Genomic DNA, 23,921 nt, shown 5'->3' on the forward strand with positions numbered 1-23,921 from the left:
AAAACACAAAGAAAGCTGTCTCAGTAACTAACCATGGAACTGGACACATTCATTAATACTTATTATTCATCTGCATCGGCGAAAAGAAACGAAAGAGAAATTCAAAACGAAAACTACTTTTAAGAATCGCTGCGTGACGGCTTGCCAGTTACATATCACGATTTACGTAAAAATCTTTCGGGGATCATAAGATTAAAATGAACGTCCGAGTCATACTTTAAATATTTGCCGAGCCGGGCTGAAATTCCTTATATGAAGGAAAGGATCGCGGCGTGAGGAGAAAATGGCACAGCCTTCTTATCTTTATTGCACTCAGTGGCCATGTAATAATGGTGAGAAAAAAGGGAGGTGTATTTGCCTGCAGACAACTGCTGCTCCAGATGATTTACACACTGCCGCGGGGAGACGGCACCTTTGGCGAGATACAGACCAAAACCCCGGTTGTTTTCTTTGTCATTAAACAAGCTTTGACCGAGATTACTCGAGTCAAGTGAATGAGCCAATTAGAAAACGTCGACGGCGGAGGAAATCTACATTATTGTTTTTTTTTTTGTTTTTTTTTTGTTCGATCTCTCAGGTGACGAACCAAGAGTCCTGTCGGTGTCACATCTAGCGGACGCGCTTCCTCGTTCCATTGACGACATTTTTGAGGCTAAGGCCCAATTCGCTTGCGTAGTTAGTTCACGATGTGCTGACGTTTTGCTTTGCCGGTCGTTTTAGCGCAAACACACACACACACACACGCAAAATGCAACCCTGATTATCGGAATGATAATGCATTGCGGTCAAACGCAACTGTCGACCTCGTGCAACTAGTCGGGAGGACTTATCGTATTTCGATCTCACACATCCTCACCTGCACGTTGGCGACCGTTAGTTCCAACAAAGAGGAATCACGATCGTTCGTCAAATGTCACGTTAAGAAATTTAGGAGCGAATTGAAGAAATAATCATCAAATATAAATATCAGGAAGTTCCAAGTGGCATTTTCCGTGGTCTCTGTGCCACGAGAGATCCATTATATACTCGGATTCATCAGTTAGATAGCAAATCTTGAAACGTCTTTTTAGCCAAATGCGGGAGAAGATTGCATAAAGAGCAGATCGCTGTCTTTTCCATTCTAGACAAGCAACCGTCCGCTGGTTGTACCGTATGAATCTTAAACTTTGCAGAGAGTATAATGTGACATGGCTGAGAAGTATGGGAAGACGCATGCTGATCTCTGAATTCTTAGAACTAAATGATCTGCATCGTTTCTTTTCATGCGCGCTAAGTGGACGTCAAGCGAAAGCATTATAAACGTGTACTTCGCATTTCCCCGCCACGTCTCAGATCCTCTCCGTGACACCGAAATGCGGTTGAAAATTCCAATGAGCTCGTAAAAAAAACAGGACTCCGAGCAGATCTTATGCCTAATGCATGAGGTTTACGGTGCGTCTAAAAAAAAACCAGGTGATGGGCAACGCAGACATCGGTAGTTTAACATAAGCAGTCGCCACGGGCAAATTGAAAAAAAAAAAAAAGCGCATTCTGCTTCATGTCCAACACCACATTGCGAGGATTCGGTTTCATTTGATGCTTGATAAATGTGCTTACATAGTAAGGTTTTGATGCATATGTTTTTATAGCAGACAGGTTGCTGTGTCCGTGCATATTTCACCTTGCAGGGGAGGGGAGAGTCGTGCGTATCAAGGATCGGGATCTTCAGCGCCCAGTGATGGAAAACTAGAAGGCCTCTGCACTTGACCTATATAAAGAACGGAAAATAAAATCACCGGAACCATAATATCAAATAAACCCCCTCCGACAGCCCAGTAGAATTTCTGCGACGGCTCTTTACAGACACTGCAGTCACATCACCACGGGCTCCAACACACATCAAACAATACATTTGAACAACCCATATCCGCAAACTAATTACCTTGTATAACCAGTCGGAGGATTTAGGAACTCTCACAGGCCCAATTTTCAGTAAAGCCTGCAGCCGGTTGCCGCGCCGTCGTGTTCGGTGAGTCATCGAGAGGACACGGGGACATATGGCGACAATCAGGTAAACTCGGTGACAATATGAGACGCAAACGTACAATGAAAGGGTTTTTATTAATCGTTTCTGAGCAGGCGGAGGAGCCAATTCTTTGTTCCGCGACCGCGTAACTGTGTCGAAAACTCAATTTTGGATTGATTTTAATGTCCGCGGGGTATAATCACAATGTATTGGCTGGCTGGAGACGACCAATGAGCTGAATAGATATGATATATGTCACATGCATTTTCTGTAAATGATAGATGGGTAACAAAAAGATGTCGAGCTGTGAAGCCAAACATAATATTTTGAACGCGTCAATATATTGCGAGAGAAACAAGTTCTTTCATTTATTTTTTCGCCAATTAATTCTTGATGAAAAACATCAATGGCATTGACTGAATAAGGTGATAATTAAATTGAAAAATTCTGTTTACAAATGCACTGATAGAATAATAAACAAGTAAGCAATATAGTACAGTAATGAATATAGTGTCTTGATCTAGCTTGACTTATTAGATTGTGAAGTTATCCTCATAATTCACAGTTCAAAGGAAGCTCATTTCTTTTTTTTTAATTCTTTTTGATTTTATTTCTTAAATAAAAATATTTATTTAAATATATGTATTTAAAAATATTTATTTAAATATATACTGCAGATTTTTTTCCTTTTTTTTATTTTTCAATGCAGATCTCTGTGTTCGTCCTTGGTTTTATAACTGACCGATAAAATACCAGTGTCTTTTTCACCTGGCGTTCGGGGCGCCGACGGGTGGCTGCACGTGGGGTCTGACTCGCGGAAGGTTGGAAATGACACGTGCAGCCGATGAAACCCGATAAAGACGCTCTCTGTCGGTGCAGGGCCCAAACTGAAGGTTGATAAACCCGTTCCAAAGTAAACGTCGTAGCTGCTAAGGCGGGTAATGGCTGCCGTGATGGTGATAAACAATGCAGGTGCGCTGCAGTGGTTTGTCCTTCCTCTGCCCATCTTTGCACCGTCAAAGATTCGAGAGAAATACGACAGGTCGGAGTCAATAAGAAAAGAAAAAAAAAAAACATTTCTCAATAGTACTTTGACAGTACTGAACAATAAATATACACATAATATGCTGTATTATCTATATCTAGAGCTGGATTGTGCGATAAAAATCTCAATTTCACACTTCTTTGCTATTAAAGAAAAATATTCCTGTTTGACTTGTTTAAATTACGGCATAATTATATCAGTCAAGATAATTGTCTGTAAGATTACAAGAGTAAAACCGAAAACAAAACCAAAAGAAGAGTATTTAGAATTGGAGAAACATACTAAACAAACAATTTAGGAAATATTAAGGAAATGAAATGATGACATTACCTCAATGCTAAGAAAAATTAAGAGACTCAGGAAAATGTGCAGGGAAAATGCCTATTAATTAGCATCAAGAAAGTAACGATTATATTCGCCTATTATTAGGAACAACTATTTCATTTGAAAACAACTAATTACCGCAATTTCGTAATGAAAGGTATTGCCGTGTCAAAAAACAGGAATTTGCAATAGACCACACATTTTCACATAAAGCCATTCATTTTGGAATCATTGCAACCAAAGCAGATAACACTGTGCTTATTGAATTAAAATGAATAAATAAATACATTCATTAAAATGGGACACTGGAGTTGATGGTTCTAAGAAAATGACGATGCCTCTTATTTTTTTTCAATTCAAAAAAGAAATAATATGCATTTTATACTTAGTTGAATCATTTTGAACTTCATGACAAACAAAAGAGTGAAGCTGATTTATTTCTTTTGAGATATTATTGCAATCATATTCTTGTGTTTACCTTTAATCTACCTATTTTGCATATGACCTCAATAAAAATATGGCTGCACGAATAAAGTTACCGATCCCTCCAGAGCCTTTTTCATGCGTGGGTGTTGTCTGTCTTCAATTACTTTCTTTGTTTTAAGGAACGCCGATGAAAGTCAGAGCAAAATAGGTCACCGTCTCCAGCGCCACGGTGTAACAAATGCCATCTCCACAGCATTTTGTGTAACAGGGCAGCATCTATCTGTGCTGCTGGAGGATGAATCATTAACGGCATGCAGATGAGGCCTTCGAATAACACATTTCATCAAACACTCAGTGGGAAGCGATCAAATAAAACAACAAATTCATTCTATATTATAATCTCACGTACCTGATAAATGTTTTTCTGTCCAATCGGGTTTAGCAGAACGGAATTTCATCGAGTTTAGAATGGAATCGAAAAAAAAAAAAAAAAACGCGTTTTAATCAGACCTGCGCAGCGCTCCCGTCAAAAGTGCCGTCAGGTTTTGAACCGGATTGTTTGGATTCTGAAACCGCGGGAGCATAATCTACTGTGATTGCGTTAGAAAATTATACATCTAATATATATCTATAGTAAGACTCTATAAACGTTAACATGGGGATTCGGTTTCAGAGGCACACTACTTCAGACCTGGATTAAAATCAGTACCGCATTTTTCTCCTTATCGGGATTAATAATTGACAATCAAGTTGAGTACATGTTACTTTAGTCCGGTGTGCTTTTTGTTCTTTTTTTTTTCCGAAAGGAGGCTGGAAACAATAAGAGGGTAAACGTCATTAATGAAATCTTTATAGGGACTGGTTGTTCTGCCCTGCTGGCACTGATATTTCCAGCTTTCTGTGATAGTCATAGAGGGGCGGCAAAATGAATTACAGGTGTTGCATTTTATATATACTGTATATACAGGACTGTCTCAGAAAATTAGAATATTGTGATGTAGTTCTTTATCTTCTGTAATGCGATCAAAAAAAACAAAAATTACTTTTCCATGATATTCTAATATTTTGAGATAGGATTTTTGAGTTTTCTTAAGATGTAAGTCATAATCATCAATATTAAAATAATAAAAGGCTTGCGATATTTCAGTTGATTTGTAATGATTTCAGAATGTATGACATTTTTGATTTTGCAATTGCATTCCAGAAGATAAAGAACTTATCACAATATTCTAATTTTCTGAGACAGTCCTGTATATGCATGTATCAGTGACGTGCGGTGAGGTTCATGGCTGGTGAGGCATGATATAAGAATAAGAATAAGACTAAGAATATTTACTTTAGCTTGCTATTGCTAGTTATATTATTCTGTAGCCGAGTAGTAAGAAGGATCCCTGGGATCGCCAGTGCCCCCTACCATGAGGCACCGTTACTGCGTGCCTCACTTAATGTTACGGTTGTTGACGAAAGACGTTATACACATCAGCTAAACTATGGAAATTAAGTTCATATATTAAAAGTGTTTGAACATTTTAATAGTGACATACACAGAAACAGCAATATGGTCTCAGTGCATAGCATGCCGGCACAGTTAGCATAATCTTTGTGCAATCCATAGTCTCTTCTTCATATTTGAAGAGTAAATGTGATTTTTTTTTTTTTCAGCGATTTTGAAAAATTAAACTAAAAATGGTGAAGTTGAGTGGAAAATAACTTTATGGTACAAATCACTGAATAAAAATAACCATCTAATTAACTTATTCATTTTAGATTTTTGTCTTTTCATGATAACAGGTGAGGCCCAGCCTTCCCCTGCCTCTACTGACTGCACGTCACTGCTAAGTCGTTGTGCTACCTGCGTGCGTTGGTCGATCCTGTCGCATTCGTGCCGTAGCCGTGTTATAACCCTTTTTTTAAGCACGGGCTTCCGTCAGAGCGGGCTATGATGGGTAAAGCCAGGGCGAGCACGCTTCAAACCGCATTTAAAGTGGACGTTTAGAGCAGGGTTACTACTGAGCCGGATGCAGGTGAAGCGGTTCGTCCCTCCGATCGCCGGATTCATATCGGCGTAAAGGCTTGAATCGGTCGTTGTCGCTAAGTTTAGTGAAACCGTCGTGCCGGATGGATATTAAAGAAATCAACGGTGTCGCTTGGGTGAACCTACGGAGACGCCGCTCGTCTTTGCTCCACCGTTTTCCCCCCCATTGTCCAGAAGTCAGGCTTCATTTTCACTATTTTGGCAAGCAGTTGTTTACTGTGAAGAAGCTGTGAAATTTCAATGCGCGCCACCTGCTGCGGCTCAGGTCTGAAAAAGCACAGTCAGTGGCTACTTTAAGAGCGCCGCGAAGCGTTTCGCTGTTTCGGGATTTTTTTCAATATAAGACCGCAAAGCAGAATAACAGATTTTAATCCCCTGTAAGTTTGAACAGAAAGCGAACTTCGACAGAAACTCTTTAACGACAGCCGCATGGACTGCAGGCACTGTCGGAGCTATTAAAAATGCAAAAGAAAGATTTAGCGTTAACGGTCGGCGACGGCGGCGAATCGACCTTTCGCACATCCGGCTGCGACGCTGTCACGTCGTGCAAATATTTTTTCTTTTTTTTTTTTTTTTTTTTAGAATTAAAAGGCTAAATTGACGACCGGGTCGAACACGTGCAGCAGACGAGTGTCCCGGATTAAGAGAAACCGCAGCAGCCTCCTGTGTGAGATGGTGCAGGGCCGTTGCGCTGACGTGAGCCAGAAATGATATTCTTCACGAGCTGAGGCCCCACACCTCCTCAACAGAGTTTCCTGAAATAGGAAATGCTGGGAGGATGTTAACTACAGTACAGACAGGTCATATTTCCTGCGAACGACGTCGTATACTTTATGTTGATATTTATTGTACTTGTCAAGTGTATGTTCAAATATTGGCATCCATTTTTCCCGTGGAAAGCGACTTTACAGCGGGTCTACAACCAGTGTCTTATATAAACATTCCCTTGCTTGTGACTTGTTTGGGTTTTTTTTTTTTTCCACTTCCATTCCTACTGGTTATTTTAAGTACTCATTCATACACGTATTGAGTTCCAAAACAAACATGAAAAAGCATACTTACAATGATGCTTTAAATAAGCGGAAAAAAAATGTCGGCGTTGTAGTAAAAATATTAAAAACAAGACCTGTTAAAATAACAATATATATAAACATAAATAAAGAATAACACCTTCTCTTGTCCAGTTAAATGTAAATGTGAAACATAGGCTATATTAAATTTATACTAATATCAACAATTTATACATTAAATGTTTTATTGTATATATACATTTATGATGCACATATAGTGATATAAAGTGTATTGCAAATGTATCTAAAAATGATCTGCAATACATATATATATGTATTACATTACATTACATATATGTGTATTGTATTATACACATATATGTAATGTATTATATATGTATATGTCTTACATGTATTACATTACATATTATAAGATATTTAAAGTGTTCATTCCTATATGTATTGAGTCACCAAACATAACAAACAATACTGCTATATATTAAACACTAATATATTAATAATATAATATTGCACCTCACCCTACTTTTTGTTTATTTTTTTAACAAGTTTGAATACTAATGTTTGAAACCTTTAGTGTAATGTTTGATGTATCGCACAGGCAGCTTTACATTTCCACATTTCTTGGCGTCAGCTGGATATTGGACCGGGATTAGCTTGTGAAAATATTTATAATGTCACAAATCATGATTGTTGGTGGGCTCCGGAAACCAGAGTTCCTGTGAGCCTGATGGAAAGCACATGCATTCATCAATGGATTAGTGTGTTAATGCACCGGCACAGTGGCACACACACACACACACACACACTCATGCTCATACACACCATTTAATAAGGTGATTGGTGAATAATCAGCACGCTATCATTTGCCACCCTACCGTGTTGTTCTTATTCTCACAGGAACACAAACACACACACTATTTTGGATTCTATACCAAACATTAGACACCGTTCAAACCCTTTACATCGATTTTATCTCACTTCTTTTTCCTCCCTTGCTTTTTTTTGTCACCTTGAACTTTTGTTGTCGCGGCGTGCAACTACAGATGCGAGCACATCCTCTTGCTGTCGGACTCTCGCACACCTACGTCGTTCCGCAACATGGCGTTCCCGGAGTAGAAACAAGTAAAAAAAAAAAAAAAAAAAAAAAAAAAGACATTTATGACTGGAGAGGCGACATTAAGCACTTATTTCTCGTGTTTTGATAGTCGGCACATATTCTCTCCCATCTTTACTCCATTTCTGTCAACCCCCCCGTCCTCTTCCTCCCCTATTATTCCTCTCCAGAACCCCCTCCCTCCTGCATCTTTCTATACACCCTTATCCCCCAAATACACACCCCCTCATCCATTTCCCCCCTAACATTCTGTCATTCTCCCTCTCTCTGACCCCCCCTTACCCTCCGCACTTCTGCCCCCCCCCCCTCCACAGCTCATGTGGGTAAAAATATCTGCAGACAGCAGGAGAGGAGGCACGCCTGATTCTCTCTCTCTCTCTCTCAGACAACCCACCCATGTGATCTCGCAGGCTGACTCCGCTCTGCTCCAGTCAGGCTCCTGCCTTTCAGTCGGCTCCGGCTAATGAGCCTTTGTGTGGCCACAGAGCGAGAGAAAAAAAAAAAAAAAAAAAAAAAAAAAGAGAGAGGAACCCAGTGACAAAGAGGGAGTTAAAGTGAGAAAGACTGTCACCGTGCCACAATAAAGCATAAAATATCGACTAGTGTAGTCAGAGCTGGAAAAAAAAAAAAAAAAAAATGCACGTCTCTCACACACACACACACACACATTCTTGCACCCTTTTTTTTTTCTCTCCTCATACCCATGGACCTTTTGGGGTCGCTGCAAGTCAGTGGACTGAAACAAAATGGGAACCTCTTCATCCATCAGGTTTCACCTTTTTTTGAATGGCCACATTTATTATTGTCTGGCTGGGCTGCAGTGAGGAGAGGTGAGAGGAGTCAGTCTGCCAGTGGATACAGGTCAGTTATTCCTAAGAGGGCCAACACACACACACACACACACACACACATACACAGGGGAGTGTAATAATTGTAGGGCTGGTGTGTGATGCCACAGGCTTGTTCTCCTCGCTCGGGGTGGGGCATGCTGTGATGATTTCTCGTGATTTTGAATGACGTGGAAGTGGAATAATCAGTTTTTATTTTTGTTTTGTTTTTTTTTAAATATGAGCGCGCCACAGCCTTGTCGTTGCAGGCTGTCGGTTGAGAAGAGTTGGCTTCCGCGTTTGATGTGTGTGTGTGTGTGTGTGTGTGTGTGTGCTCGGAGAGGCCGACGCTGGGAGGGGCTTTCCAGACTGGATTTTGCTGCATTATTTTCCCTGGGATTTTCTCCCTTGTACCACAGTGTGTGCTGCCCGGCAGTGATTAGTGGTAAGGCAACAAGGAAGACAAAGAAAGAGCTGTTGGAGAGGAGCAACAGTCTCTGGATTTTTTAATTTTTTTTTTTATTTTAACCAAAATGACAGAGACCCCCCCACCCAGTTTCCCCTACGGCTCTGCAGCTTTCAATATTGAGCCGGATCTGCAATTATAACTTTTCATTTTTCAACTGTAAAAGACGTTACGTAATAAAATTAAATGGGAGCACTGGTACGTTCATTATGGAATAAACATGCTCCCTTTATTGAATAAATTCGACAAAGTGAGTGGAGCATCAGCTGAGACCTCAGCACACAAATAGGTTATTTGGGGAAATGGATAAAAAACAAACAAAAAAAAACAAAAAAAAAAAACAGCAGCAGTCATATCGGATCGAGACGCCGCCGTGTATTGATTAGGGATTTGTGCATGCATGCATGCATTATTTTTGATGAATAATCAGCTTCCTTTTTGCAACTTAAACCCGTTTCTGCAGCATCTTGTCAATGAGGTGATCTCGACCCGGTTCCTTAAATCTAAGGCGGTTGACTGGAGTTTCTCCAAAGGCTGCCGTGTCACCGCGCAAAAAAATAAAATAAAATAAAATAAAATAAAAAAAGAAAGAAAAAGCAAAGCCTTCTGGGAACAATGACCCTCTCGCCGGCGGCGGTAGCCCTCCCCGGGTTGCACCTCTTTTTCTCAGTGCCGCACGTCTCTCAGGAGGCATTTGCATCTGTAATGACTCGATAGCAGAGCACAGATGAAACACAGTGTCTCTCTCTGTGAATGAAACTCCCACACAAGCTGCTCTGGCAGATAGACAGAGCGGGACTGGGCGAAGATGCACGGTGTCTTTACTGACTCCGGGTCCTAAGAGAGAAAAGAGAGAGAAGCTGCCTGTCATTGCACGCCTTGCTTGCAGCGCCGTTCAAATTATCGGATTTATTCTGAATTGGATGATGAGACTCCATCTGCGGCGGGTGAAATATAAGAAACGCACGGAGGCTCGGTTAAATACATGAAAGGAAAGATTTTTTTTTTTTTTTTAACCCAATATTCAATCACATCTAATAAGAGCGGCTAATATTAGATAACGGGAACAGACAAAAGAAAAATACAGATAATATTCAGATGTTGTTGTTTTTCTTAACAATATCCGCTCGGCTTTACAAAAAGAAAAAAAAAGAAAGAAAACAATACACATTTTAATTTCTTGGCTTGTTTCCTGTAACCGCCAACTTGCGTCTTGCTGGTAGAAATCATTCTTCTCGAATGAAGGAATTTTCATGCTGCTTGTCAGTATAATTCTCCCGCATTATAGAGGTTGACAAGTTGCCAAATTTTATAAATGGCATTTTATCCCAGTGAACACCATCAGAGGGAGGCGCTGAAAAATGCGAATAAAACACAAATAAACCCCCCCCCCCCCCAAAAAAAAAAAAACTCAATTACAGAAAAAAAAACCAAACAGCGATGAGAACCAGACAATGATTTGTGTGTGTGGGTGTAAACAGGGAGATGGTGTACGACAAAACCCCGATGTAATCAAACAAACTCCACATTATGTCACACAGACAAAGTGAACTATATGTTTCCATATTGACAGTGATGGCATCGTATGACAGTCGTTCCAGTCGGCTGGAGTGCAAAGATGACGCGCCGTTGTTCAAAGTGACGGATGAGCTAGTTCTGGTTTTATTCCTGTAATTGCAGCATCAGTCAGAGGGAGTTAATGGATCCCCTTTTTACTGACATTGAAGTGGTCCTCGTCACGTCTGTCACAACAGCGTCTGTCTGGAGCGCCGTGACGACCGCGGTCTGTCGTGCGCCCACGTGGATTCATGTTTGTTTGTTTTGTTTTTTTTTCCCATTTATTTTGGAGGAATTGTGCGACACACTACTGTATGCAAATGAAGTGGAGTGCAACAGTCAGATGATAATTCCACATGTCTGGGGATTATTATCTGCAGATTATAAGGTGAATTATATTTCTACAAGACCCTACTGTCATCTCAGGACTGTTTTTTTTTGTTTTGTTTTTTTACATTTTTAACCTTTTTTTTTTCTGCTGCTGCTGCTGCTGCATGCAAATTGTTTATTTTTTTTTTCCTAAGAGTGATGTGTAATCTCACATCATCTCTCCCACCTGCACAGTTGCACCCACATGCCACATGAATACTAAATGCATGCTTTTTCTTTTTTCTTCCCCCCCCATCACCACCCCCTCTAACCAAAAGACAGCCTATAATTAATTTTGAAGCCGCTGGATATTTTCAGTCATGTTTCCCTCCTGCAGCAGCAGAAAATAAATACAATTAGATAATGTTTTGCAGTTCATTAAGTACACATTCATAAAAAAAAAAAAGAAAAAAAAAAAAACAACACCTCTGCAACCCTGCCTCTCCTCATGAGAATTACAATATTCATTTGTTATTCAGACATCATTATTAATTTTTTCAGATACTTGAGAAGGCGGTTTTCGCAGTAGAGCCGTCGCATCCGTTTGTTTATAAGTTGGTCAAGCCTCCCAATTTTTTTTTTTTTTTTTTCCACGACTGCCTAATCAAAGGAGCGAAATAAATTTCCTGTAAGGCGGTCGTAGTGTGTAATTAGCAGCTTTCTCTTTCTATCTCGGCCGCTTTGTGCCAAGGTGATCAATTGCCCGGGGGGGGGACGCCCCGGAGCCGGGAGGGAGCGAGGGGGAGAGATTGCACATGTGTGAAGGGGAGGAGGTGGGGGAGCAGTGGGGTCTCATTGCTAATTGAGTGTGTTGAGGATTATGAAAGCCCTAAACTGGATATTAAATAATGTGTGGCCCCTCTGCTGTCTTTCTTTTTCAGGTGCTGATGCGGCGGGCCATGAGTGGAATACTTAAGAGGAAATTTGAGGAGGTAGAAGCCTCCTCCTCCCCGTGTTCCTCTTTGCGGGAGTCGGACGATGAGGTCTCCTGCAGCGAGAGCGGGGATAGCAGCGACAGCGTCAACCCCTCCGCCTCGGGCCCTTTCGCCCGTGAGTACCTGCGTCTTTTTTAAAAAAAATCAGCGGCTAACGCGTTCTATTAATAGCGGGATTCATTTTTGGCGTCGGAGGGCGACTAGCCGAAGAGTCGGAGGGCTGATTTTAAGAGTCGGGTCGGTTTCGGGGCCGCGAACCGACGGGAGAGAGGAGCTCATCGATTTGCCGTCGGGAAGTTGTCATATGATCGGAGCGCGAGGAAATCGAAAAATCGACTTTTTCGAACGGCATCGTGCTACGATGTTAAACACGGCCGCCCTCTGAAATCCCGTCATAAGTACTCGACTACTTGTAAGAGTTAGAAGAGGGAGGCGCGTGTGATCATCACAGTGACATCTAGTGGTGAGGTCCAGGACAAGCGTCGAGCTCTGGAAGTTGGAAGGAGAGACTTTTGCCGCCCATAATTCCCAGATGTGTAACACCAGCTCACATTTAAAATATAATTTTAAGAGTCTGAAGCAGGGGTGTCAAACTCATTTTGGTCCGGGGGCCACGTATGGGCTGAGTCCAAATTTTTCCTTTCTTTTAGTGTAAAGGAGGTAAACAGGTAAATTATACAAATCTTTATATGTAATGAACTGTTCGTCTAAGAAAATACATGACAAATTGATATTAAAAATGACTATTAAAAAAGAATTGATGAAATTACACCCTAAAAATATTGTTGAGTTGGAAAAGAGAAAATCTTGTCACTGTGGGAAAATTTGCCACTAGAATTTATTAGAAAATTGATTAGTAGCATGTATAATGTTTACAAGGCTAATGGTGACTATTCTGGTTATTAAATCAATCTTTTTAATTTTGCCCGTTTTCTTTTTGCTATCCTTTTTGTGTTTTTTATAAAAATAAGAAAAGAAAAGATTGTTTTAACAATGTCGCTAGACATTTTTTCATCAAAAAATCATTTTGTTTTCAAATTTTGAAGCAAAAAATACATTGCAAAGTTACCTTTCCTTTTTTCCATGCGTTTTTTTTTATCTATTTTTTTATTTTACGAAATCCACCGTAAAAAAAAACCCAGATGCATGTGAAAAAGAACGCAACAACACAAAGATTTGATTTCAGGCAGGGGGCCACAAAATATTGTGTGTACTGAGATTTTACAAAGATTGTCGACGTTACATCCAAAGACAACGGCCTTTTACATCGTCCGACCCCTCGGACCTCTCTCCCGCTTCCAGCCCAGGATATACACAGCTGAAAAAAATAAAGGGAACACTAAAATAACACATCCTAGATCTGAATGAATGAAATTTTCCAATTAAATATGTATTAAATACACAAAAAATGATTAATGGAAATCAAATTTATTAACCCATGGAGAGTCAAAGACTCAAAAACTTCAAGTCAAAGTGGAAAAAAACACTACAGGCTGATCCAGTGTTGTAATTTAATGTCCTTAAAACAAGTCGCTATGAATCCGTGTTGCTTTCTAAGTAAACAGTTTGATTTCACACAAGTGTGATTGACTTGGAGTTATTTTGTGTTGTTAAAGTGTTCCCTTTATTTTTTTGAGCACTATGTTTATTATATAAATGTAGGGCGACCTTGCTTACAATTTATTTATACCGACCTATAAATGCATATTTTTTTTTTAATTTTATTTTATTTTGTATGTTATTTGTTCATTTTTTCTAATTATTTGATTTCATTTTTTTATTTTATTCTTTGATATTCACAGTTTGATGCTGCTACCCCATGTGCCTCCCAAATTGCCCCTCAGAGTCAAATGCATTTTTTTCTGATTGGGAATCAGACTCCGCCACCTCTCGACTTGCGATCATATCAGATTGATATTGTCAATATTGATATTGTCGTAAGCCAAAGACTAGGAAGAGACTGATCTACGCATACAAACTAACTCAAAATTCAATCATTTCAAGCCTTTCCTTAAATAATGGTCTTCTCATGCGCAAAATAAAATGTGTTCCCTTCAAGCCATGCGTCTTTACACAAATGGCGTCATAAATTGAATATCACTTCTCCACATTTTGATACTTTTAAAAACATATTATACTGACAGCGTACAGACATTTATCTTTGTCTTATAGATCCTGGGCTTTTTTTGTAAAAATAGAAAAGGTTGCTCTGCCACAGGAGGCATTCTGGGCAATCAAATGAAAACGTTTTTTTTTTTTTTTTTTTTTACGTGATGATACGCCGACCGACGTTATTTGATTATGGCCGTAACAACCGATGTCCGCAAATGCACCCCTGGAAATGCTACGCGGCGCTAAATTAATTACATCAAGTCGAGTCAAAAGGAAAGGCCGGATGAAAGGTGACCGAACGGGGTTTTACTGGAGGAAAAGGTCACACCTGAGGACGGCAGAAGATTAACATTTCCGCTTGTTTCCATTTACGGACGCCTCGGGAGATTCACGCTCGGGGAGATTTCGGGATTGGCGACCACGAGTCTACTTTGTATTCAAAAACAGACGGCGTTTTATTAGGAGACGAGCCTTGAAGAAATGAACCCTCACGAATAACACGTGTATGCATGAACGACAGTGTCAAAGATTTAATAATAGCGTTTTAATTCGTTCATTCACCCGCTAAGCGGTCCAGAATTTTGCAAGTTATCACAGGTTGTCATTTTCCCTCAAAATATACTGTTCAAAAAATAATAAAAAAAAAAATAAACTCCAAGTCAATCAAACTGTCCTCTTGGGAAGCAAGATTCATTTTGACTTGTTTTAAGGAGATTACATCCACATTGGATCAACCTGTTGTGTGTTTTTCCACTTTGGCTCCAAATCCAGACTGCCATGGGTTCATACATTGGATTTCCATTGATCATTTTTGTGTGATTTTGTTGTCAGCACATTCAACTATGTAAAGAACAAAGTATTTACCCTCATTTCCGGACGATAACCTGCGACTTTTTAAATTGAAACAACAATGCAGCTAATATATGGGTTTTATTGGGGGGGGGGGGGGGGGGGGCTAATGAGCGTCACGCCGCTAAAACATTTATCCTCGCCACATCGGACCGATGAAATGACCGGGAAATTCTGAGTCCGTTCGAGTCCGACACCGAAGAAGAACCGACTTTGACGGTTTTAGTGCGCAGGAGGAAGTCCAAGATAGCGACCGGCTAGCCCAGGGGTCGGCAACCCCTTCCGGTTTCCTCGGAAAAGAAAACACTGGGAGCCGCGATTACTTTTTGACGTCTAAAATAAAGGTACCACTGTATATATTGCTTTTTATTACCTTTACACTTTGTATAAACAAGTGTGTCGTGTGTTGCTTCCGAAATTCACAAAGTATTACGGAGAAAATTACATTTTATTTATGTAATGAACTCATTTTGAGCTTTGGGCTTTCAGAGCGTGTAGCGGAGCCTTGACCTGAATTTTATAAATAAATCGCGAAAAAAATCACTGTGTCAGTAAACAATAAAAAACAAATATTTGCAAAATATCTTCAGAAATATTTATTTTACCTGGTTTATGGGACTTCTGCTCCTGAACTTCTGCGCACAGCATCTGCAAATCGGGACTTTACCGGCTAGCGGGTATACCAGGTTCTGCGAGTGTGACGTTATTTCGAGCGTCGAAAAATAATAAATATAATTTTATTTAATATTTCAAGATCACAATAATCTTCCAACTTAGAACTAAAGGTTAAAAAAAAGGGATTAACACGAATGAAATGCACTTCAATTCAATATTTATAATTTATTTTCCCAAGCCACTCGGAGCCGCGGTGTAAAGATGAGCCGGTGCGGCTTATACTGAGGTGCGCTCAATAGTCCGAAAATTACGGTAATAAGAACAACTCATCCGTTCAGATCAAGGATGTGTTATTTCAGTATTCCCTTTATTTTTTTTTCAGCGGTATATAGAAGCGCCAATCGGACGAAGCGATTTATCGTTTTTAATTCAAATGTAGAAACGTAATGCCGCGTTGCATGATTTTCCCAGTGAATGACAAAGAAATCTCCCAGAGAAGACGGGGAGGTGGATAAGTAGGGTGCTGCATCCCTGGAGGCCGAGCGTGGCCTCTGTGTCGGCTGCAGCTGCCGGCAGCTTCGGGGGGTGGATTCTAGAAGGACAGCGACCGGGGAGCCGACGCACCGTGACCGAGCGTCAACAAAAGAAAAAAAAAAAAAAAAAAAAAACACCTACTCGAGGCTTTATGAGCAAACCGAAATAAACGGCTATGGGTTTTCTATTTAATTCTCCCCTCTCCTGTTTGTCCCGCGCGTCTTTCGGGAGGCGAACGCTCGAGACGCGACGACTGTGAAGGAGCGCTCTTCATCTCAAGGCCAGGTGGGGGGGATTATTTACGCTCCGGCGTTGCCCTCTCCTCGGCCCCTGCCTCCCCTTTTAAAAGGCACGCCGAGGCCTTGCATGCAAAGCGGCGCCTCGTGGACGTGATGAAATCTTCCCCTGCGTTTTTTTTGGAAAAAAACAAAACAAACATAAAAGAATTTATATTAAAAGCGATCGGCGGCTGCGACGTCGCCTCCCGCGTACCGAATATCCACTCATATAATTTCACTAATCTGCTGAGAGCAAACCTTAATATCCGTGAAATGAACGAATGGTCATGAACAGTCCCCGGCCCGGATGACGCACACCTTTTTCCGGTTGAAAACCCGTCTGCGGCTCTCCTCCCCTGCAGCTGACTCGGCGCTGAAGAGGGAGAAGCGACTGCGCACGAGGAGGGTGCATTTCGAGAATGTGACGGTGTACTACTTCGGCCGGCGGCAGGGCTTCACCAGCGTGCCCAGCCAAGGCGGCAGCACGCTGGGCATGTCCAACAGACACAGCTGGGTGCGGCAGTACTCCCTGGGGGAATTCGCCATGGAGCAGGAGCGCATCCACAGGGACATGCTCCGAGACCACCTCAAGGAGGAGAAACTCAACTCAATCAAACTCAAGGTGAGAGCTCTCTCGTCCGCCAAAACCAATTCAAGTGCGCCGGAACGGATGATCAGCTCATCCCTTTAGCTGCCAAAAGGCAGATTTAGACCAGTTCCGGCAAATGTACGGCCCGCGGGCCGAAACCGGCACGCCGGAGGGTCCGATCCGGCCCCTGGGATAAATCTAAAATGTGAAAAAAATGCATCAAAATCATGAACTACCTTTTAGAAATAAAAATGCAGTTCCCTCTTTGTCTGCTAGGAGCGCGCTGTTCTAGTCAGTGTTAGCTACATGGCACAACACTATGGGAACTTATATTAGACAGAAGCAATGCGGCTTCCGGGTCTGTAAATAGCATTTTTGCTTATAGTTAGAAATGTGGACCATTTCTTATTTGTTTACTGAGGTGAATAAGAAACCTGTATGCTCGGTGTGGATGCAGCCAAGTGCCACTATGAGACTCGCCGTGGCGAAAAATACAACAAAATGCACAGAGAGCGAAGAACCGAGGTGTCGTGTTGTTGAAATTGAACTTATTTTAAGAATCTCAGGTTGTTCGCCGTGTGTTTTTTAAAGGAGCAGTTCATTCCATATAAAGATCTTTATAATGAATTACCTGTTCTCCTGGACACTAATACAAAGGAAAGTTTTGGACTTAATGTTAATTCTAGGTCGTTACGCTATGATTTTACTGGTCCGGCACCCTGACATCAGATTTGGTCGAATGTGGCCCCGAGACCAAAATGAGTTTGACACCCCTGATTTAGACAGAACTACACTTTTCGCTTTTATATACACTTTTATTATATATCATTGATTTTTATCATTAGCAGTGACAAAGTGTCACATTACCAATTGTAATAAAAAAAACAAGCAATATAATAATTAAGATAATAATTATAATTATTATTGTATAATCATTATATATAATTAGAAATATATAACAATTTTAAAATTAGAATTAGTATCATATAATGCTTCATTTTATGCAAGTTTAGCTTCCTTGTTATGTATAATTAAAAAATTGAAATATAGTAATAGTAATCAAAATAAAGCTGGATTGAGTATCATATAATGCTTTATTATGTGCATGTTTAGTTTCCTTTTTATGTATAATTAAAATTATGAAATATAGTAATAATAAGGAAATTAACATAGCTATAATAATAGTAAATCTAATAAAATTGGAAAAATATAAATGCCATATTATACTATAGTAAAATCTTATGTGTATTATTCAATTTCTTGTTTTAATTGTGTTGTTGTCTTGCTTTATGTCCTCTTATATCCCTTGACCTGCAGTTTTTCCAGCTGTTTCTTATTTAAAGTTCTTTATAGATAAAGCTGATGATGACAAATGTCACTTTCTATAAAGAAAAAAAAAAAACGGCCAAAGAATCGGACAAATATTGAATTAACATCAGCAGGGAAGAATCTATAGACACGTCTATCCCTCGGAATCAATCGAGTGATTTGTCAATTTGAAGAAAACGCCTTGAATATTTATCACGGGATCAGTAAAGTGTAAAAAAGGAAGTCAAATTAGAAAACTAAAAGTGAAAAGCAGTTTTAAGAAGCCCTTTAACAACTAGCTCTTTAATGCTGTTTTTACATGTGAAATGGGAGAAAAGGCCGGTAGGCGGGTTCTTTTTTTATGAGCCCATCATTTTAGATAGCTTTCCTCTTAGAGACGGTGTTTATTGGTTATTAGTGCTTTATTTCCTTTCATTAATTAAAAAAAAAAAAAAAAAAAACATCTTTTCAGCTGACTAAGAACGGCACGGTGGAGTCCGAGGAGGCCAACACGCTGACGGCGGAGGACATATCCGATGACGACATCGATCTGGACAACACGGAGGTAGACGAGTACTTCTTCCTGCAGCCGCTCACCACTAAAAAGCGCCGGGCCCTGCTGCGCTCCTCCGGGGTGAAGAAGATCGACGTGGAGGAGAAACATGAACTGCGGGCCATCCGGATATCCAGGGAGGATTGCGGCTGTGACTGCAGAGTCTTCTGTGATCCGGAGACCTGCGCCTGCAGCAACGCGGGCATCAAGTGCCAGGTAAGTCCCTGCGGCGCGCACGTTTTCCAGCAATAACAGGTTAAACTGACTAAATTCAGAATAAATCGGCGGGCGAAGGGTTCGATCCCAGATACGGTAAATCAGATGATTAGAATTAACTCATGCTCAACCCTTGTGTTGTCTTGCGAGTCAAAAGTGACCTACTACCATGTTTAGCTGTAGAAAAAACACCTTAACCTTTTGTACTTAAACCTTAAAACACTTGATAGCCTTTATCCTTGACAATTTATATTAACCCTGTCGATTTGTATTTTATTGTATATCTTATTCTCCCTCCTTCCTACTATTATCTATTATTGTTAGGTTTTTGCTTGAAACTCTGGCACAACAATTTCCTTCGGGACAAATAAAGTTGTTCTCATCTCATCTCATTAACCTATTTTTTTTCCAACTTGAAATTTTATGACTTTTCCTCAAGAGACCCCATAATTAGAAAAAGACCCTTGTTTTTCGCGGGGGTTACGTTTCAAAAAGAACCCGTGATAGGCAAAATCCGTGAAGTAGAAACCTTTATTTTTTTTTACAATTAGTATACAATTAAATACTCTATTATCCGTTGCTGCTGTCGTCCTTATGTTTTTTTCTTCCTTCTTTATGGAACGAACGGAAGATTTATTAATTCCGTAATGCCGACTTACAGCCGCATAGCTTTTACCTTCCCTTAGCATGTCCAGAAGTTTAGCTTTATCTGCGATAGATAGCATCTTCCGCTGCCTTTTGGGCCCTGCTGGTGCTTTAGTCGTTCCAGAGCGATTTGTCGACATTATGGGTTTTAGAGAAACTCGAAATTGCAAGAGAATTTGCACGTATGTAATGTAAATTTGGCAAGCTGTTTTACGTACGTGTACATATTAAAATGCAACGTTATTGACGCACAGGTAGAGAAGAAGCGGAGTGACTTTTTAGCCATTCAGAATGCAGAACACAATGCACCATGCAAATCCGAGAAGTAGCGAAACCGAGAAAAGTAAACCGCGTCATAGCGAGGGGATCACTGTACTTCTTTTATGTTTATGTTTCCATGTGGGCTGTACACCTCTAGGGTACAAAGATTGTCTTATGGGTCATTTTTGACCTGTAGGACAAGGGGAGTAAACACAATGTTAAGATCGCACCGGGGTTAATTAAATCATGCCATTATCACTCTTTAGAGTTGATCTACATGATCAATCTGGAAGTCAAAAAAAAATTTAAAAAAAATGTGAATACAAAAATTTGTATTCACACAAACATTTCTTATATGGCTTCTATGTGTTTTGATTTTAATGTCATTGCTTTTATTTATATTATTTCAGTTTTTTTTTTGTTTGTTGGTTATATAATAAATTGCTTTATTAATTTAATTTATTAAGGTGAATTGCTAAATAAATTATTTTATCAATATTTATTTATATGTATTTCTTATTTATGAATAATCGAAATTTAATTTATTAAGCTAAATTGCTAACTAAATTATTCTATCAATATTTATTTATATGTATTTATTATTTATAAATAATCGAAATTTAATTTATGAAGCTAAATTGCTAAATAAATTATTTTATCAATATTTATTTATATGTATTTATTATTTGTAAACAATTGATTGTGATTTAATTTGTAATAAAAATAACGATTAACTGCTCTGCTGTCTCTAGGTGGACCGCATGTCATTTCCCTGCGGCTGCACGAAGGAGGGCTGCAGCAATTCGAGCGGCAGGGTGGAGTTCAACCCCATCCGTGTTCGGACCCATTTTTTGCACACCATAATGAAGCTGGAGCTGGAGAAAAGCCGCGAGCAGCAGCAAGATTCCCCGGCCAACGGTTACCATAGCGACACCAACGACATGGCAAGCGGAAACCCCTTGGTTCAGCCCCCGCACAGGTTGGAGTACCCTCTTTCGGACGCCGTCCCGCAAACGGCCGGCGTGCACCTGCAGGCCGCGGACGACATGGAGGAGCGGCTGGACGACGACGACGACGACGACGACGAAGACGAGGAAGACGACGAGGAGGAAGAAGAGGAGATCGACGACGACGACGAAGAGGACAGCAGTAGCGTTTTCAGCGGAATATCCGACTCCAGCACTCAGAGCTTGGCGAACAGCGACTCCGAGGAGGAAGAGGACGACGAGGACGAGGACGAGGACGAGGAGCGGTCCGAGAACTTCGAGGACGAAACCCCGTCGGCGTGCCGCACCGAAGTGGTCCCGTTGTCCTCGGTGTTGTGTTACAACGAAGGATCGGCGGGCCACGACAACCACGTGAACGGGAACACTTATCTCATGAACTCTCCCTCGGCCGAGTACTACCAGCTGGGGAGTTCCGGCACCATCTCCAACGGCCAAGATGGCCGAGCCAGTGAACCCTACGTGGAAGCCTTAGCATTCCAAGACCCGGTCGGCACGAGCGGCGGCGGCGGCGGCGCGACCCAGGGACCGTTCAACATGACGGCGGAGCCGTTCCCAGACTACGCCGGTCAGCCCGTGGACCAGTACGCCGCCAACCACCATTTCAGTCTGACCAACGGGGCCGCGGCCACCTCTTTGACCCGCTACGCGCCCGAGCAGGAGAAGCAGGCGCTGACGAAGGCCGCGTCGGTCGATCAGCCGGAAAACCAGAACCAGACACAGTTTCAGAACTACCTGAACAATAACACCTTCGGCGGCTCCTGCTTGACGGCGGAGCCGCCGCAGCAGGAGTCCGGCGTCAACGGGCACTCTGAGCTCGCCTTACTAGCAAACAGCACTAAGAATCTCTCCTTACCCGCCATTTAGTCGACCCTTTCCGTGTTGGTTTTTCTTCGGCGTCATAACTTCAGAACAGCCCGACCGCGTGGTCTCTCTGGGGAACACATCCATGGCCTTTTTGCATAATCCGTCATAAAAAAATTTTGCAAAGCGATTTCACAGCGGCGCGTTCCATTGTCACCGGCGACAGCGGAGCCGCCGGTTCGCGACGAGGAGTCCCTTCGGGGTTCTTCAAACCCGACGGCTTCGCCGCCGGACTGCAACCAACATGAATTTAATGTCTCGCCGTGCAATGTATCTTGTAACTCCAGATGTAAAGTTCTAGTTTTAAGGAGATATTGTACTGTAGATGGAACTTTTCTATGTCTGCTGTATGTGTCAAATGTGCAAAAGGGATTATTGTCCGTTTATTTATGGTTTAGGAATTATGTGTATACGCATATATTGTAAAAGTTTTGATAATACGCATGCTCTTTTGGGAATCTGTAACATTTAGGGAGACAAATAATCGTTTTATATAAAATGTGCTGTATACATAATGTACATTTTACTTCTTTTGTCACTATTATATGCTTTTTTGGTGGTTTTGAAAAGCATGAAAAAAGCCTGACTCAGTTATTTGTACGTTTGGGAAATAACCTTGATAGCAAGAAAAAAAAGCTACGCTAAAATATGACTAAGGGTCCAATGGTAAAATCTTTTTCTTTTTCTTTTCTGACTCATTTTGATGAACAGGATCGGTAGGAAACGCAAGTTTATTCCTTGAAGCATCGTCAGTGAGACAGGGATCTCAACCAAACAGCACTTTGACATCTCTCCGAGAGTCGGGAAAGCGTCTTCGAAGCGGCCGAACTCCATCATCCAATGAGCGGAGCGGCCGCCGCTCGACAACCGCGGCGTTTATCGGAACGAATGTGTCGGTATTTTGTCTAACCCGGCTGTCGGGTCGTTACTTTGGATTGCGGCACGGACTGAATTTCCCCATCGAGTAAATGAGATGTTTATGTGGAACCTGGAATGAGGGTGATTCGCTCTAATTAAGTGTCAAGTGCAATAGTTAGAGGGTTATTTCACGAGTAATTCTCTTTTAGAGAGGATCCTCATTAATGCCAATGCTCACAGCACTTCATATTGTACTTTGATAAATAATGAAGCGTTTGTTTCGTTTTGAACTCACCGGCCGTTTTAGCTATCGTCCGGCGGGAAAACAAATAAGGATGACAATCGAAGCTTATTGACCTGTTGAGATGGCGAGACACGGCTCACCGGAAATTTGTAAATAATGCTTAAAAAAGGAGATCAGAGGTGGATGCTCGGCATCTTTGCTCACCTAATGCTTGGATTTCTACTCGGAGCTCTCCGCTCCTGCAGGAAACAAAATCTACCCATCCCTTAAGAGTCAGTGCTGGGTTCGTATTTATTTTTTCTCTCCTGTGCGGCTGTGGAGCGGCTCGGACCTCCGATGGTACGAAAAACGTCGCGCGTCGACAAAGTCTGCGTGGCCTGGGGGGGGGGGGGAAGAAAGAAAAAAAAAAAAAAAAAAAAAAAAAAAAAAACAACAAAAACGCAGAATTATTGTGCCAAAGCATCCGGTGTGTGAAGACTTAGACACGATGACGCTGCGTGCAGGGAAGAATCCTGTGAGCGACTTCATTTAGCAGTATTTATTTTACAAGATGTGTATTTATTGTGGTTTATTGTCTGTATTGAGTAAACTGCTTCACTATCTTAAACCTGTCTTTTGTTTCATGCTGGTTGTGAGATGTAAAGCATTGCGTGCCTGATTTATTTTATTTTTTTTATATATTCTGTGAGATGCATACATTTTGCACACGAATGGTACTTTTTTTTTTTTTGTTTTGTTTTTTCTTTTCTGTGTTTTGTTTCCAAATGTAGAGCCTTTTTAACATGGTTTTGAAATAAATGTCTGGATAAAAAAAAAAACGTGATACGCCAATCTTAATCTCAAAATATGTAGGTGCA

General features: G+C 41.0%; 1 protein-coding gene across 1 annotated transcript in view; it reads left to right on the forward strand.

Moving 5' to 3' along the window:
* The window catches only part of csrnp3 (cysteine-serine-rich nuclear protein 3), a 35,694-nt gene extending 11,812 nt beyond the window's left edge, over window positions 1-23,882 (forward strand). Inside the window, exons 3-6 of the mRNA XM_086145811.1 lie at window positions 12,081-12,249; window positions 16,885-17,144; window positions 18,892-19,188; window positions 20,847-23,882. Of these exons, the coding sequence (XP_086001937.1) occupies window positions 12,087-12,249; window positions 16,885-17,144; window positions 18,892-19,188; window positions 20,847-21,965 (1,839 nt within the window). The 5' untranslated portion in view covers window positions 12,081-12,086 and the 3' untranslated portion in view covers window positions 21,966-23,882. The remainder of the gene's footprint in view (window positions 1-12,080; window positions 12,250-16,884; window positions 17,145-18,891; window positions 19,189-20,846) is intronic.
* The last annotated feature ends 39 nt before the right edge of the window (window positions 23,883-23,921 follow it).

Source organism: Fistularia commersonii, chromosome 4, assembly GCF_037954325.1.
Source record: "Fistularia commersonii isolate RoL2024-O1a breed Wild chromosome 4, RoL_Fcom_v1.0, whole genome shotgun sequence".
NCBI classification, from domain to species: Eukaryota; Metazoa; Chordata; class Actinopteri; order Syngnathiformes; family Fistulariidae; genus Fistularia; species Fistularia commersonii.